This window comes from Ornithorhynchus anatinus, chromosome 14, assembly GCF_004115215.2.
Source record: "Ornithorhynchus anatinus isolate Pmale09 chromosome 14, mOrnAna1.pri.v4, whole genome shotgun sequence".
NCBI classification, from domain to species: Eukaryota; Metazoa; Chordata; class Mammalia; order Monotremata; family Ornithorhynchidae; genus Ornithorhynchus; species Ornithorhynchus anatinus.
The window spans coordinates 47,302,024-47,317,842 of NC_041741.1; the positions used below are offsets into that span (position 1 = coordinate 47,302,024).

The following is a 15,819-nucleotide window of genomic DNA, read 5'->3' on the forward strand; positions in this document are numbered from 1 at the left end:
TGTCAGCTGTGTGACTGTGGGCAAGTGCCTTCACTTCTCTGGGCCTCAGTTCCCTCGTCTGGAAAATGGGGATGAAGACTGCGAGCCTCACGTGGGACACCGTGATGACCCCGTATCCACCCCCGCGCTTAGAACAGCGCTCTGCACATAGTAAGCGCTTAACAGATACCAACATTCTCTCTCTCTCATCACCCCTAGAGCTTGCCGAAGTAGCCGAACTCCTCCAGCAGAATCTGCCCCTCATAAACAACAGGGGCCCCAAACACCTCGCCCGCTTGCCGGACTTCCTCCGGGCGGACGAGGCCTCTCTCCAGCAACAATATTGTCTCGTGCTTCTCTTCTATACCGCCCATGTCAGTAAGGACAGGTGAGCTCGAGGGGCTGCTGGGCCCAGAGATGAGAGCGCCTGTGGGAGTTTTTGGACAGTGGGAGAAGAGAGCTGGCCGAGTGAGTGCGTGGACACGGCAGGGAAGAGTAGTCGTGATAATAGTGATATTTACTGAATGCCTTCTGAGGGCCGCACGCTGTTACGGTGGATGGAGCACGCACGGGGCCTGGGAGTCAGAAAACGGTGACTTCTGATCCCGGCTCTGCCTCTTGTCTGCTGGATGACGGCTTCACTTCTCTGGGCCTCAGTTACCTCCTCTGTAAAATGGGGATTGAGACGGTGAGCCCCAAGTGGGACCGAGCCTGTGTACCGTGCCTGGCGCAAAGTAACACATACCATAATTATTATTATGATGATTACTAAGTGCTTGGGAGATTCAACGGGGGCATAAAACATATTCCCTGCCTACGAGGAACTTACGCTCTAACTGGGAAGTCAGACTGGAATATGGACAGAGCATATGAGAGAAGCGGCGCGGCTCAGTGGAAAGGGCCCGGGCTTCGGAGTCAGAGGTCAACGGTTCGAATCCCGGCTCTGCCTCCTGTCAGCTGTGTGACTGTGGGCGAGTCGCTTCGCTTCTCTGGGCCTCGGTGACCTCATCTGTAAAATGGGGCTGAAGACCGTGAGCCTCACGTGGGACAACCCGATCACCCTGTATCTCCCCCGGCGCTTAGAACAGTGCTCTGCGCGTAGTAAGCGCTTAACAAATACCAACATTATTATTATTATCATATACTCTCAAGGGGTGAGGATGGACAGAAACACCGTTAAGTGCGAGAGGACGATGAAGGAGTGATATGAATCAGGGTGCTGAGAATTAGTCCGGGAAGACTTTCTGGAGGAGGCGAGATTTGAGGGAGGTGTTGAAGGCCAGGAGGGCGGAGGTTTGCTGGTTACAAAGAGGATTCCAGGCCGGTGACGATGTGGGCAAGGGGACAGAGGCGGGCAAGACGAGAACCAGGCGATAGCGGTACCAATGATGATAATAATGATGGTCAGGCGCTTACTACGTGTCAAGCGCCGCGGTAGGTAAAAGCTAATCGGGTTGGAATCAGCCCCTTTCCCACAGCAGACAAGTGGCGGAGCCGGGGTTAGAACTCAGGTCCTTCAGACTCCCAGGCCCGGGGCTCCACCCGCTTGGCCAGGCTGTATCTGATTTAGCTTTGGGCTCCAGGTTTGTGCCAGACCTGGAGCTGTTCTCGGCGGTCAGAGGGTTCCTTCTGTCGGTGCTGGATCACGGAGACCGTCCCCCTGCCCCTGTCGTCCGGGCCATTCTCTACCTGCTCGCCGTCTGTCAGAAGAAAGAGGAAGCTTTCGATTTGGTGAGAATCGGTCTCCAGAGACTTGCCCTTTTTTACGTCGTTTCTCCCGTTCCATAAAGAAAGTTCTTCGTTGGGGGGGGGGGGGGCGGGGTGCCCGTGATGGTGTGTTTGTGAGAGTTGAGGCAAATTTATGTGCATGTTGTGGATGTGTAAGTGGAGAGGCCGGGTGTCTGAGATAAGCCTATATGCTGTCTTTGGATAATGTAATAAAAAAGATGATAATAATAACAATAATGATGACGGTATTTAAGCGCTTACTGTGTGCCAACCACTGTTCTAAACGCTGGGGTAGATACAAGGTCTCGAGGTTGTCCCACCTGGGGCTCGCAGTCTTAATCCCCGTTTTACAGATGAGGTCACTCGGGCACGGAGAAGTTAAGTGACTGGCCCAAAGTCACACAGCTGACAAGGGGTGGAGCCGGGATTAGAACCCACCACCTCTGACTCCCAAGCCCCGGGCTCTTTCCACTAAGCCACGCTGCTTCTCATAGCGTGGTACCCGTACCCCAAATTGGGGTATTTATTAAGCGCTATGTGCCGGGCACTGATCTAAACGCTGGAGTAGATACAAGCTAATCAGTTTGGACACAGTCTTCGTCCCACATGGGGAGGTGACTGAGGCCCAGAGGAGTTAAAGGACTCGCCCGAGGTCACACAGCGGACACGTGGCAGAGCCGGGATTAGAACCCAGGTCCTTCTGACCCCCGGGCCCCTGCCCCGTTATCCACTAAGCCACACGGACGGCCGCGATCCCGCTGCCCATTAATTTGTGCTTTCTGGGCAGATTTGACCCGAAATCCCGGCTTTCTCCGTAGCCCGACCTGATGCCTCTCCGCTTTGGCCACCGATCTCACGGGCGGAATCCGTTTGGGTTAGCCACCGGCCCTTCTCCGTCGTACTCGGCAACTCGGGGGGGAGCATTCCGAAACGTTATTTTTAGTCCGTGCTTTTGGGGAGTGCTATTTGCGTGAAAGTCATCTGGCTTGAAAGAGGAAGTTATTTTCGAGCACCCACGGGATGAGGGGAGGGTCTCGAAAAAGGGAGAATGTAACCGCGGACGTCAGGCTAATCCTGGGAGGTGACCTTCTCGCCAGCTCTTCTGGCGGCGGCGTCTTTCGGCGCCGCTTCTGATGGGTCCCGCCCGAGTCACCGGCCGGTTCGGTCGACGTTCCGTTTCCGGACGGAAGGCCCGGTTCCTCCTCCCTTGGGGATGACGGTCACCTCTTGTAGAACGGTGTGGGCGGTTGGGTCTCTCCGCTCTTTCAAGGGTTTTCGGTTTGTCGCGTTGGAAGCTGCGGCCGCGGGCTGGGGAGGACGAATGGGGCTTTTGAGTAAGCGTCACTGCCCCCGCTCCTTCCTGAGGTGGCTTTGGTTTTTGTGTTTTTAAATGGCATTCGTTGAGCGCTTACTATGCGCAAGATACCGTATTGAGCGCCGCGGCGGATACAGTCTAATCGGGGTGGACACAGTCCCCGTCCCACGTGGCTCAGTGGAAAGAGCCCCGGCTTGGTCATGGGTCTGAATCCCGGCTCTGCCACTTGTCAGCTGTGTGACCGTGGGCGAGTCGCTTCTCTTCTCTGGGCCTCAGTTCCCTCCTCTGTAAAATGGGGATTAACTGTGAGCCTCACGTGGGATGAACTGATGACCCCGTATCTACCCCAGCACTTAGAACGGTGCTCTGCACATAGTAAGCGCTTAACAAGCACCAACATTGTTATTATTATTAATCCCCAATTTACAGATGAGGTAACTGGGGCACAGAGAAGTGGAGAGCATAATAATAATAGTAGTCTTTGTTAAGCGCTTACTTCGCTTCTCTGGGCCTCAGTTCCCTCGTCTATAAAACGGGGATTAATAATAACGATGGTGTTTGTTAAGCGCTTACTCTGTGCCGAGCACCGCTCTAAGCGCTGCGATAGATACGAGCCTATCAGGTCGTCCCACGTGGGGCTCACCGTCTTCATCCCCGTTTTACAGATGAGGTGCCTGAGGCACAGAGAAGTGACACGCCCAAAGTCACGCAGTTGACAAGTGGCAGAGCCGGGATTCGAACCCACAAGCTCTGACTCCCAAGCCCGGCCTCTTTCCACTAAGCCACGCTGCTTCTCAAGACTGGGAACCCTGTGTGGGACGAGGACCGATTCCAACTCAGTTATCTTGCGTCTACCCCAGCGCTCAGTACAGTGGCCGGCACATAGTAAGCGCTTAACAAATGCCATAACAATAATTCATTATTATTATTATTATTATTATTATGTGCCAGTCACTGTACTGAACGCTGGGACGGATAGAAGCTAATCGGGTTGGATAGAGTCCCTGTCCCACCGGGGCTCACGGTCTCAATCCCCATTTTAAAGATGAAGTAACCGGGGCATAGAGAAGCGAAGTGACTCGCCCAGAGAGTCATGGGTTCTAATCCCGGCTCTGCCCCTCGTCTGCTGTGTGCGACCTTGAGCTTCACTTCTCCGTGCCTCGGTTCCCTCATCTGGAAAACGGAGACCGAGACTCGAGCCCCGTGCGGGACGGGGACTGTATCCCACCCGATTTGCCTGGATCCCCCCCCTCGTATCCATGTTTACAGAAAAGCAGCGGGGCTCAGTGGAAAGAGCCCGGGCTTCGGAGTCAGGGGTCGCGGGTCGCATCCCGGCTCCCCCACTTGTCAGCTGGGTGACTGTGGGCGAGTCACTTCGCATCTCTGCGCCTCAGTGACCTCGTCCGTCAAATGGGGATGGAAACCGCGAGCCCCACGCGGGACAACCCGATCACCTTGCAGCCCCCAGCGCTTTGAACGGTGCTCGGCATATAGGAAGCGCTTAACAAATACCACCATTTGTTTATTTTTATCGATGTATTGGAAGCCCTGACTCCCGGGCTCTCTGCGCTAGGCCAGGCCGCCGCCGGGGAGCTGACCGCCCGGTGCCTTCCCCTGGTTCTCTTCTCCGCGCAGGTCCTTCTGAAGGCCATCAGAAAGGCCCTGGAGGGCGTTTCCGACCTGGGCCCCGTCTACGCGCACCATCCCCTGCTACTGCGGCTCTTCCTGCAGCACCCGGACCTGATGAGCGTCTACGGCCACCGGTTCCTGGAGCTCTGGTTTTCCTGGGAAGAGAGCAACCTCCCGGGGGCGGAGGGAGCCGCCCTCCCGTCCTTTTCTACTTGGTCTAATTCCTCAGCTAGTCTGAATACTCTTCTCTCCATCCTGAAGGACAATTCGAGTGTGCTGCTCATTCTGCTGGTAGGTGGTGAGCTAGAAGGCTGGCTCTGTTAATAATAACAATGTTGGGGTTCGTTAAGCGCTTACTGTGTGCACAGCACAGCGCTGGGGGCGATACGGGGTCATCGGGTTGCCGTGTGGGGCTCACGGTCTTCATCCCCGTTTTCCAGATGAGGGCGCTGAGGCACGGAAAAGCGAAGTGACTTGCCCACAGCCACCCGGCCGACAGGTGACGGGGCTGGGATTCGAACCCATGACCTCTGACTCCCAAGCCCGGGCTCTGTCCACTGAGCCACGTGGAACTTCTCAACTTCTCAACCTCTCAACTTCTCTACTCGGAGGCCCCTCCGTGGTCAGTCGGTCGCTCCGTCGAGGGTATTCGTTGAGCGCTCACTGTGTGCAGAGCACTGTGCTAAGCGCTTGGAGAGTACAATATAACAGCACTTCGGAGGGGACGCTACAACAGAACCGGTAGACGCATTCCCCGCCCACAGCGAGCTTAGAGTCTGGAGCTAGAGACCCTGAGCCTGGGAGTCGGAGGGACCTGGGTTCTGGTCCTGGCTCCGCCACGGTGTCTGCTGAATGACCTTGGGCGGGTCATTTCGCTTCTCTGGGCCTCAGTTACCTCATCTGGAAAATGGGGATTAAGATGGCGAGCCCCACGCCGGACAGGGACTCTATCCAACCCTCGTTCATTCGTTCGAGTTTAATGAGCAATTACTGTGTGCAGAGCACCGTACTAAGCAAAGAGCCACGCTCTTCGTATCTATCCCAGCGCTTAGCACAGTGCCTGGCACGTAGTAAGCACACTTAAATACCACAGGTACCATTATCATTACTATTAGGGGATCTCGAGAATTAACAACTGTGATATCTGTGTCTCGGCAGCGCGGGAGAACCAAGAGGACGGAGTCCGCGTCTTTAAGGATTTCGGTGGGTTGGGTTTTCTCCTCTGGGCTCGGAGATGACGCGACTGTCCGTCGCTCAGTGGGCGGATGGGAAGGCGTGGGGCCGAGACGATCCACGGCATTCTCCTGGTCCCCTCCACCCTGGGCTCGGAAAAGGCCGGTCCTCGGTCAGGCCGTTGCTATTCGCGGTGCTTTAAAGCCGCTTCCGACTCTGATTCTTAGCCTCCCGGGCTCCTTGAGGTCCCCGCTCGCTCGAAGAGGTCAAATCTATTCCGATCGCCGCCCACCAGATTCAGTTCACGGCGGTAGAAATTCAGCACCGATATTTATACGCGCTAAATCCTTTCGCACGTAGAAGCAGCGTGGCTCAGGGGAAGGAGCCCGCGCTTGGGAGTCAGAGGTCATGGGTTCTAATCCCGGCTCCGCCACTTGTCAGCTGGGTGACTGTGGGCGAGTCACTTCCTTCTCTGTGCCTCAGTTACCTCATCTGTAAAATGGGGACGAAGACCGTGAGCCCCACGTGGGACGGAGACCGGGTCCAACCCGACCACCTCGTTATCTACCCCAGTGCTTGGCACACAAGTAAGCGCTTGACAAACACCGCAGTTATTCTTAGGTTTACAATATCACCAGCCGGGTCCGAGGAGGACTTCTGCCCATTGTCCCTCGTCGTCGTCACCGCCCCCGTCGATTGATTTATCGAGGGCCGTTAGATTCCACTGCCAGACGCGCGCAATTGATCTTCCTCCCGCGGCGTTGACTCCACCCGGAAAGAGAAACGTTTTCTGAAATGTCAGATGGCGCTAGGGTGTGTTTCCTTCCGGGCGAGCGGGCGAATGACGAGAGTCGCTGTGTTTGATCCGGGGACGGGGGCGGGCGGCCCTGGGCGTAGACCGAGACGCTGAATAGTGAGGCGTTGTCTTGCCCGGCCGAGAGAACGGCATTTGCCTCACCAGTTGGATGGCGTCCCCGATCCGGGCGTTGGAGGTCAGAGTAACAGAAAGAACCAAGGGCAGCTGACGAGTCGGTCGAAGGGAAAAGAGAGGGAAGAATCGACCGATTCGTTCATTCAACGGTATTTATTTTTGAGCGCTTACCGCGTGCAGAGCACTGTACTAAGCGCTTGGTACGTGCAGTTCGGCAACGGAGAGAGACAGTCCCTGCCCACTGACAGGCTCACAGTCTAGTCGGGGGAGGCGATCCACGCCTCCCTCGCCCAGCCCCGATTCCCTCCCCCCACGCCCAGGAAGCCTTCCCCGATTAAACCGGATTCACCCCCGCGCCCCCGGCTTTCCACTCAACAGCCTCTCACTCGGGCGTATCCCTTCATTCGGTCGTATTTCATTCATTCAATAGTATTTATTGAGAGCGCTCACTATGTGCAGAGCGCTGTCCTAAGCGCTTGGAACGGACTGTTCGGCAACAGATGGAGACGATCCCTGCCCAGTGACGGGCTCACAGTCTAATCGACTGTATTATTTATAGTGTTTATATACAGTAGTATTTACTGAGCGCTTACTGTATGCATTTACACTCTAACAGGTATCGCGCGTTAATCTCTGCCGCCTCGGTCCGGTAACGCTCGACGTACTTATTGATCGAACGTCTGGGTCTGTGTGACTCGTCTCCCCTCTTGAGGGCAAACACTCCTGGGGCCGAAAACTCCCGGGGGCAAACTCAAGCTGTAAATCTCCCACCTCGCCTTGTGGGTGTTCGGTACGCATTTCACTTACTGATGGGGTCACTGAGGGGCCAAGGATTTTTTTTTTTTAATGCCATTTCTTAACTGCTTACTGTGTGTTAATACCAAGCGCTGGGGCAGACACAAGAGAGAGAAGCAGCAAGGTCCCGTGGGTAGAGCACGGGCCTGGGAGTCAGCGGGACCTGGGTTCTCATCCCAGCTCCGCCGCTTGTCTGCCGTGTGACCTTGGGCAAGCCGCTTAACTTCTCTGAGCCTCAGTTCCCTCCTCTGGAAAATGGGAATGAAGACCGTGAGCCCCACCTGCTCATCTCGTGTCTCCCCCAGCGCTTAAAACGGCGCCTGACTCATAGTAAGCGCTCAACGAATACCGTGATCGTTATTATTATCGTCAACCCTCGGAGTTGCCGTGTCCCCCATCCCTCCCTCCTTCTCTTCCCCGGAGGGGGCGAGCTGTGACCCGGGGGGGGGGAGGAGCAGCGCGACTCAGTGGAAAGATCCCGGGCTCGGGAGTCGGAGGTCGTGAGTTCGAATGCCGGCTCTGCCACTCGTCAGCTGTGTGACTGTGGGCAAGTCACTTGGCTTCTCTGGGCCTCAGTTCCCTCATCTGCGGAATGGGGGCGAGGACTGCGAGCCCCCCGTGGGACAGCCTGATGACCCTGTATCTCCCCCGGCGCCCTGCACAGAGTAAGCGCTTAGCGAGTACCGACCTTCTTCTTCTTCTTTTTCTTCCTCAGGACCTGGTCTGCTCCAGCCCCGTGGATGTGGCCCACAGAGTGCTGCTGGTCCTCACCAACTTCCTGAGGAAGAACACGGACGCCTTAGGCGAGAGCCTCCTCTGCAATCACTTCCTGCAGATCCTGCAGCGGCTCCTGTTGGAGAGCGGGCCCGCCCCCTTGCAAGGTGCCTCGGCCCACGGTCGAGGGACCGGCTCGGGCCGGAAGCCTCGGGAATCCTGGCCCTGTCCCCGAGAGAGAAGCAGCGCGGCCTAGGGGGTAGAACACGGGCCTGGAAGGCAGAGGGACCGGCCGTCTAACCCCGGCTCCGCCGCTTGTCCGCTCGGCGTGACCGTGGGCGACTCGCTTCGCCGCTCTGGGCCTCAGTTACCGCGTCTGGAAAATGGGGATCGAGACCGGGAGGCCCTCGTGGGCCGGGGGACCGTGTCCAGCCCGAGTTGCTTGTAGCCTGGAGGCGCAGCGTGGCTCGGTGGAAGGAGCCCGGGCTTGGGAGTCAGAGGTCATGGGTTCTAATCCCGCTCGTCGGCTGGGTGACTGTGGGCAAGTCGCTTTGCTTCTCTGGGCCTCAGTTCCGTCATCTGGAAAATGGGGATGAAGACCGCGAGCCCCTCGTGGGACAACCTGATCCGTTTATATCTTCCCCGGCGCCCAGAACAGTGCTCTGCACGTAGTGTGCGCTTAACAGACAAATGCCATCATTATTATTATCTCAGTACGGTTCCTGGCACGTAGTAAGCCCTTAACAAGTACCACGATTATTAATGTTATGATGATTAGGTGATTTGGCTGTGAGCGGCGTGGGCAGGGGGAGCCCAGAAATTTTTCCCGGCTTCCAGCCCCTCTCCCTCCCCAGACTGCTTACGGAAATGTTGTCCTCCTCCAGGCCGAGGTAGATATTTTGGCTCCGTTTCCCCTTCCTGCGTTGCTGCGCTGCGCTCCCAAGCAGCCGGTCGCTGCGCGGCAGCCTCTGGCTGGGAGACGGGGAGACGCGGAAGGGAGACGGGAGGACGGAGAGCGTCCTCGCTTCCGGGAGGAGCCCAGGGATCGGCTCGGGGATGTCGTTTTCCAAACGGCCTTCCCCGAAGGAAAGCCATCTGATTTTTCAGCTTCCTCGGGAGTGGGTGGACGAGATGCGGACAAGGGGAAAGTAGTTTTTTGGCTTTGTTTCCTTTTAAGGGGGGGCTATCTGACTTTTAACTTTCGCCCATCCAAACTGAAGGCTGTAAATAATAGCGCCCGGAATGATATTTGTTAATAATGATTTTGGTGTTCGTCAAGCGCTTACTATGTGCCGAGCGCTGTTCTGAGCGCTGGGGGAGATCCGGGGTCATCAGGTTGTCCCGCGTGAGGCTCACGCTCTTAATCCCCATTTTACAGACGAGGTCGCCGAGGCACCGAGAAGTGAAGTGACCTGCCCAAGGTCACACAGCTGACGAGTGGCGAAGCCGGGATTAGAACCCACCACCTCTGACTCCTAAGCCCGTGCTCTTTCCACTGAGCCACACCGCGCCCGGCACCGTTCTAAGATCCGGGGCAGAGGCGAGTCTACCAGATTGGACACGGTCCCCGCCCCACGTGAAGCTCGCGGTCTCAACCCCCGTTGTACAGAAGAGGGAACCGAGGCCCAGAGAAGTGAAGAGACCTGCTCGAGGTCACACGGCGGGCGAGGGGCCGAGTCGGGATTAGAACTCATCGCCGTCCGTCTCCCAGGCCTGAGCTCTGGCCATCAGGCCATGCTGCCTCGCTTTATTTCTCTGTATTGAGACGTAGGGAGGAAAGGAACTAGGGGAAACAGCCCGTCTTGTCACCCTAACGTGTCTGGTTTGGGGGGGGGGGGGGATTGGTCTGAACAGGATCGGCAGTGGTATCTATTAAGTGCTTGCTGCGAGTAGAGCACGGTACCGAGTACTGCGAAAGAGTACGCGAGGGGGAATCCGTACCCTCCCAAGCGCTTGTGCACAGAGTAAGCGCTCAATAGACGCCACTGATGGATTGAAAGTAGCCGCGGACCCTGTCCTTCGAGGAGCTCACAATCTGAGGAACGAGATAGGACGCAGCGTGGCTTAGTGGATAGAGCACGGGCCTGGGAGTCGGCAGGACCTGGGTTCTAATCCCAGCTCCATCACATGTTCGCTCTGTGAATTTGGGCAAGTCACTTCCCCCGATTAGACCGTAAGCCCGTCAGCGGGCAGGGACCGTCTCTATCTGTGGCCGATTTGTCCATTCCAAGCGCTCAGTACAGTGCTCTGCGCATAGTAGGCGCCCAGTAAATACTATTGAATGAATGAATGAACTTCACTTCATGGGACAACCTGACTGTATCTATCTCCGCGCTTAGACCGGTGCTTGGCACATAGTAAGCGTTTAACAAAATACCTTCATTCTCTGTGCCTCAGTGACCTCGTCTGTAAAATGGGGATTAAGACTGGGAGCCCCAGTGGGGCAGGGACTGGGTCCAACCTACTTAACTTGTATCTACCCCAGCACTTAGAACTCTGCTAGACGCATAGTAACCACTTAAGTATTATTATTATTTGGTATTTGTTAAGCACTTACTCTGTGCAAAGCACCGTTCTAAGTGCTGGGAGGATACAGGGTGATTAGGTTGTCCTACGTGGGGCTCACAGTTTTAGTCCCCATTTTACGGATGAGGTCACCGAGGCCCAGAGAAGTTAAGTGTCTTGTCCGCAGTCACCCAGCCGGCAAGCGGCGGAGCCGGGATTAGAACCCATGACCTCTGACTCCCAAGCCCGGGCTCTTTCCGCTGAGCCACGCTGCTTCTCCGATTTATTATTATTATGTGTGGAGAGGAGGCGTCAGATTGGGGGATCGTCCCCTCAGCAGCCCCGGTGGAGCACTTCGCGGCCGCAACGTCTCCCGGGAAGTCCTGGGGCCGCGGGGTCCGGACTAACCATTTCCGTCCTTTTTCAGCCAACAGAAATCTGCCTCTGTTGCTCGAACTCCTCTTCCTGGTTCAGCTGAAGAACGAAGCAAAGAAGGAGTTGGACAGCACCGACCTAAAGCTGCTTCACCAGGGTACGTCGACGCTTAATAATTACGGTGCTTGTTAAGCGCTTACCGTGTGCCAAGCACCGTTCTAAGTGCTGGGGTAGATACAAGGTCATCGGGATGGACGGAGTCCCCGTCCCGCAGGTCCCACAGCCTTCTGCGGTTCTGCTCGAGAGAGCCGGGGGCCAAGGGGGAGCGGCTGGTCGGGTTCGTCGGCTCCTGAGCGGCGAAGGGCGTGACTCGGTGGGGAGGGCCCGGGCCTGGAAGTCAGAAGGACCTGGGTTCTAATCCCGGCTCCGCCGCCTGTCTGCCGTGTGACCTCGGGCAAGTCGCTTCACTGCCTTGGGCCTCGGTTCCCTCATCTGGAAAATGGGGATTAAAGAGTGCGAGCCCCACGTGGGACAGGGACCGTCTCCGACCCGATTTGCTCGTATCCGCCCCGGGGCTTAGTACGGTGCCTGGCACGTGGTAAGGGCTTAACGTGTTCCATCATCGTCATCACCATCGTGACATGGGACGGGGACTTTGTCCAACCCAGTTGGCTTGTTTCCCGCCCCCAGCGCTTAGTAATAAGCACGTAGTAAGCGATTAACAGATACCGTTAAGTATTCTTATTATGAACGATAAGCGCTTATTACGTTCGGCCGAGGCCTCCGCCTTCGAAAGCCTGGGAAGCAGCGCGGCTCAGTGGTAAAGAGCCCGGGCTTCGGAGTCAGAGGTCATGGGCTCGACTCCCGGCTCTGCCGCTTGTCAGCTGGGTGACTGTGGGCGAGTCACTTCACTTCTCTGGGCCTCAGTTACCTCATCTGTAAAATGGGGATGAACTGTGAGCCTCGGGTGGGACAACCTGATGACCCTGTATCTACCCCAGCGCTTAGAACGGTGCTCTGCACAGAGTAGCGCTTAACAAATACCAACGTTATTAAAGCCCGGAGCCAGATGCAGCGAGCGTGTTTGAATAGCCCCGTGGAGTTGCCCTGTTCTTAGCTTTCCCCTGGGGCCGTGGGTGGCGGGCGGGGGGTCGCCGTGGGGGTCGTCTGCCTCACAGTGAGCAACCTGTGCGGGAAGTGCCAGCCGGGCGACGTGGAGATCCTGCAGGCGGCCTTCAACATCCTGTACTGGAGCCTGCACCGTACCACGCCCGACAGCCGCAAGAGAGGTGAGTCGGGGCCCGGGCCCGGCCCGGCGGTCCGGTCCCCCGTCGGCCCGCCGGCTCGTCCCGAGGGAATCGAGGCTTCCCCGGTGGAATCCCCCACCGGCGGTATTCTGGGGGGCCACCTACGATGCTCAGGGCCTCTCGGGTGGCCCCCGGAACGTTTCCAGTTCGTTCAGTCGTATTTATCGAGCGCCGTCATGCGCAGAGCACGGTATCAATCACTTGGAACGGACAGTTCGGCAACAGAGACCGTCCCTGCCCAACAACGGGCTCACGGTCTAAAAGGGGGAGACGGACAGCCAACGAAGCAAGCGGTCTGGCATTCCAGTCCTCTACCGGTCTCGACTGTGGGAGGGAGAGTCAGGCAGAGGCCTGCCCGTTCCATCCCCGGCTTGGGCAGTGGCTAGCGAGCGGCGGGCCGTCGGCTACACCCGTGCCGGGCGGCGGCGGCACGGGAGAGTCGAGGCGGCGGAGGCTCAGCTTTACCGCGCGGAAGGAGACGATGGCAAACCGCTGCCGGATTTTTCCCGAGAAGACTCTGCGGATCCACTACCGGAACGATTGCCGATGGAGGTGGGGCCTTCCCGGAGAGATGCGTCCGTGGCGTCGCCACGGGTCGGACGGGCGACTCGACGGCATAAGTCAACAACCGGGCGTGCAGGGCGCTGGGAGGGAAATGCGACAGAGATAGACCTTTTTATGGCGTTTGCTTTGCGCTTACCGTAAAATGGGGATTAAGAGTGTGAGCCCCGTGGGCGACAGGAACTCTGTCCAACCTGATGAACTGGTATCTACCCTTAGGACAGCGCTTGGCACATCGTAAGCGCTTAACAAGTACCGTAATCATTAAGGGTCCGCGTACTCTGGTGAATATAAATACGGCTGACCGAATGAACGTAATAAGCGCTTAACAGATGATATAATTATCATTTCAATGATAATGTTATTTATTAATAATAATGATACTATCAACCTCCCACTCCTGGGTATGAGCTGTCTGGAAGAAGCAGCCTTCGCCTTATAGTATTTCGCTTGGTGTTTTCTTCATCCGTGGGGTTTCACGCTTGACGTGGTCCACTGCCGAAATTGGCCTCTGTCAGAGCCAAGAGGCAGCGTGGCCTCGTGACTAGAACCAGGGCCTGGGAGTCAGAGGGACCTGGGTTCTAATCCCAGCTCCGCCAGTTACCTGCTGTGTGACCTTGGGCAAGGCACTTCACTTCTCTGGGCCTCAGCCCATCTGTAAAATGGGGATGAAGCCTGGGAGCCTTCTGCGGGACAGACCCTGTGTCCAACACGATTAGCTTGTATCTCGCCCAGTGCTTAGAACAGTGCCCGGCACATTATTCTTATTATGGAGTTTGTTAAGCACTTACTAGGCGCAAGGCACCACGCCAAGCACTGATAGTAAGTGCTTAACAAATACCGTATCTAGCTATCTAAATGTATATATATATATATATACATCTGTATATAATAATAATAATGACGATGTTCTTAGCACTGTTCTAAGCTCTGGGGGAGATACAGAGTCGTCAGCTTGTCCCACGTGGGGCTCACCGGCTTCATCCCCATTTGACAGATGAGGGAACTGAGGCCCAGAGAAGTGAAGTGACTTGCCCCACGTCACACAGCCGACAGGTGGCGGAGCCGGGATTAGAACCCACAACCCCAAGCCCGCGCTCTTTCCACCGAGCCACACCGCAGGGGCCGACTGCAGCCAGCATTCTGACTGCTGATGGCGGCGATTGCGTTTCTGGGTGTGACCCCCGGCCCCGGCCCCGATCTCTTTGTTCCTGTCTGGCTCCCAGACAGCTGACCTCCTCTCCCCGCTCCTCTCCTTCCTTGTCCGCCCCCGTTCACCCAGCAATGGCGGTGCTGCTGTCCGGGGTGTCCATGCTGCAGCTGCTGCAGAAGGTTTTGGAACTCCCGTGGGCGGGCCACCCTTCCGTCCCGCTCCGGCGCCCTCCGCCCTCCGAGTCGGGGCTCCTCTGCTCGGCCTGGCTGCTCGCGGCTTCCCTCTCTGACCAACGGCTCGTCGGCGGCTTGGAGGTGAGATTCTCTCCGGGGGGAGTCGGCCCCGGGGGCTGGTCCTGGAGTGAGAAGGAGCTGGGTGCGGGGGGCGGCCGATGGGGCCTTCCCGAGGGGCCGCTGGGGGCCGGGCGTCTCTGACTCGCTCTCTCCCGAAAGCGGACTCGGTGGCTAGAGGGACCTGGGTTCTGATCCCGGCTCTGCCATCTGTCTGCTGTATGTCACCTCGGGCAAGTCACTTCACTTCTCTGGGCCTCGGCGACCTCATCTGGAAAATGGGGATTAAGAGCGGGAGCCCCCCTCTGGGATTTAACCTCCGGATCCTCTACCGGGCCCGAACCCTTTCCGCTAGGCCTCGCCGCTTCTCCATCTTGGAGCCGGACTGCTGGGGGAGAGGGAATCGTGCCACCGTTGGCTGGCCTTCACATTCCGGCGAGAAGCAGCGTGGCTCAGCGGAAAGAGCCCGGGCCTGGGAGTCAGAGGTCATGGGTTCTAAACCCGGCTCCGCCGCTTGTCGGCTGTGTGACTTTGGGCAAGTCGCTTCACTTCTCTGTGCCTCCGTCACCTCATCTGGAAAACGGAGATGAAGACTGTGAGCCCCACGTGGGACAACCTGATCACCTTGTATCCCCCCCAGTGCTTAGAACAGTGTTTGCACCTGGTAAACACTTAAATACTATTATTATTATTCTCTTTTACAAAGTTCAGCGGGGAAGAGAGAAAAGCGAAGGTGCGAGAGAGAGGGTGCTTCGAGCTGCCGGGGCAAAGATATCGATTCTTCTTTAGTCTCTCCACGGTTCTCTCCCCGGACAGGTGCATCAGACGCTGTCGGTGGCGTTGGATAAAATCTTGAACATCCTCATCTTTTGGGAGAAGAAAGACGGACTGTTCTTAGGTACCTGCCGAGAAAGTTGGCGGGGTGCGGGGAAGGGGAGGGGGGGGGGGGTCTTCTTTCTGGATCCCCAAACATCCCTATCTGCCCAGACTAGCTGGCGTCCACGGCCAGCCCTCCGAACGCCTGTTCCCCTAGTAGCTTCTTAGAAGTGGAGGAGGAGGAGGAGGTGGCTGGCTGGCCTTCTGGAGGAGGCCCAGTTAAGGAGCCCTTCTCGGTCCAGCCAGCATCCTGCGGTTCCTGAGGACGGCCCTGCGGCAGGACTTCTCGTCCACCTCCGTGCTGGTCACCAGTTCCGAGCCAGACCTGCCGCCCCATCCTCAAGACGCCCGCCTCGCCCCGCTCTCCACGCGTCAGGTCTTCTCCCTGGTCATAGGCCTTCAGAACCTCTTGCTCCAGGTGACCCTCCGATGGGAGGGAAGCAGGGAGGAAGGGAGGGGTGGGAAGGAAGGAGGGAGGGAGGATGAGA

General features: G+C 57.2%; 1 protein-coding gene across 2 annotated transcripts in view; it reads left to right on the plus strand.

Annotated features, from left to right (window-relative positions):
* The window catches only part of MEI1 (meiotic double-stranded break formation protein 1), a 47,519-nt gene that overhangs the window by 22,264 nt on the left and 9,436 nt on the right, over positions 1-15,819 (plus strand). The window contains exons 17-25 of one of the 2 annotated variants that reach the window (XM_029079455.2): positions 199-367; positions 1,563-1,710; positions 4,658-4,942; positions 8,266-8,431; positions 11,197-11,301; positions 12,323-12,433; positions 14,295-14,479; positions 15,272-15,353; positions 15,578-15,680. In XM_029079455.2, the coding sequence (XP_028935288.1) occupies positions 199-367; positions 1,563-1,710; positions 4,658-4,942; positions 8,266-8,431; positions 11,197-11,301; positions 12,323-12,433; positions 14,295-14,479; positions 15,272-15,353; positions 15,578-15,594 (1,268 nt within the window). In that variant the 3' untranslated portion in view covers positions 15,595-15,680. Of the gene's footprint in view, positions 1-198; positions 368-1,562; positions 1,711-4,657; positions 4,943-8,265; positions 8,432-11,196; positions 11,302-12,322; positions 12,434-14,294; positions 14,480-15,271; positions 15,354-15,573; positions 15,750-15,819 lie in introns of those variants that run through there. The other variant, XM_029079454.2, reaches the window with a different exon arrangement.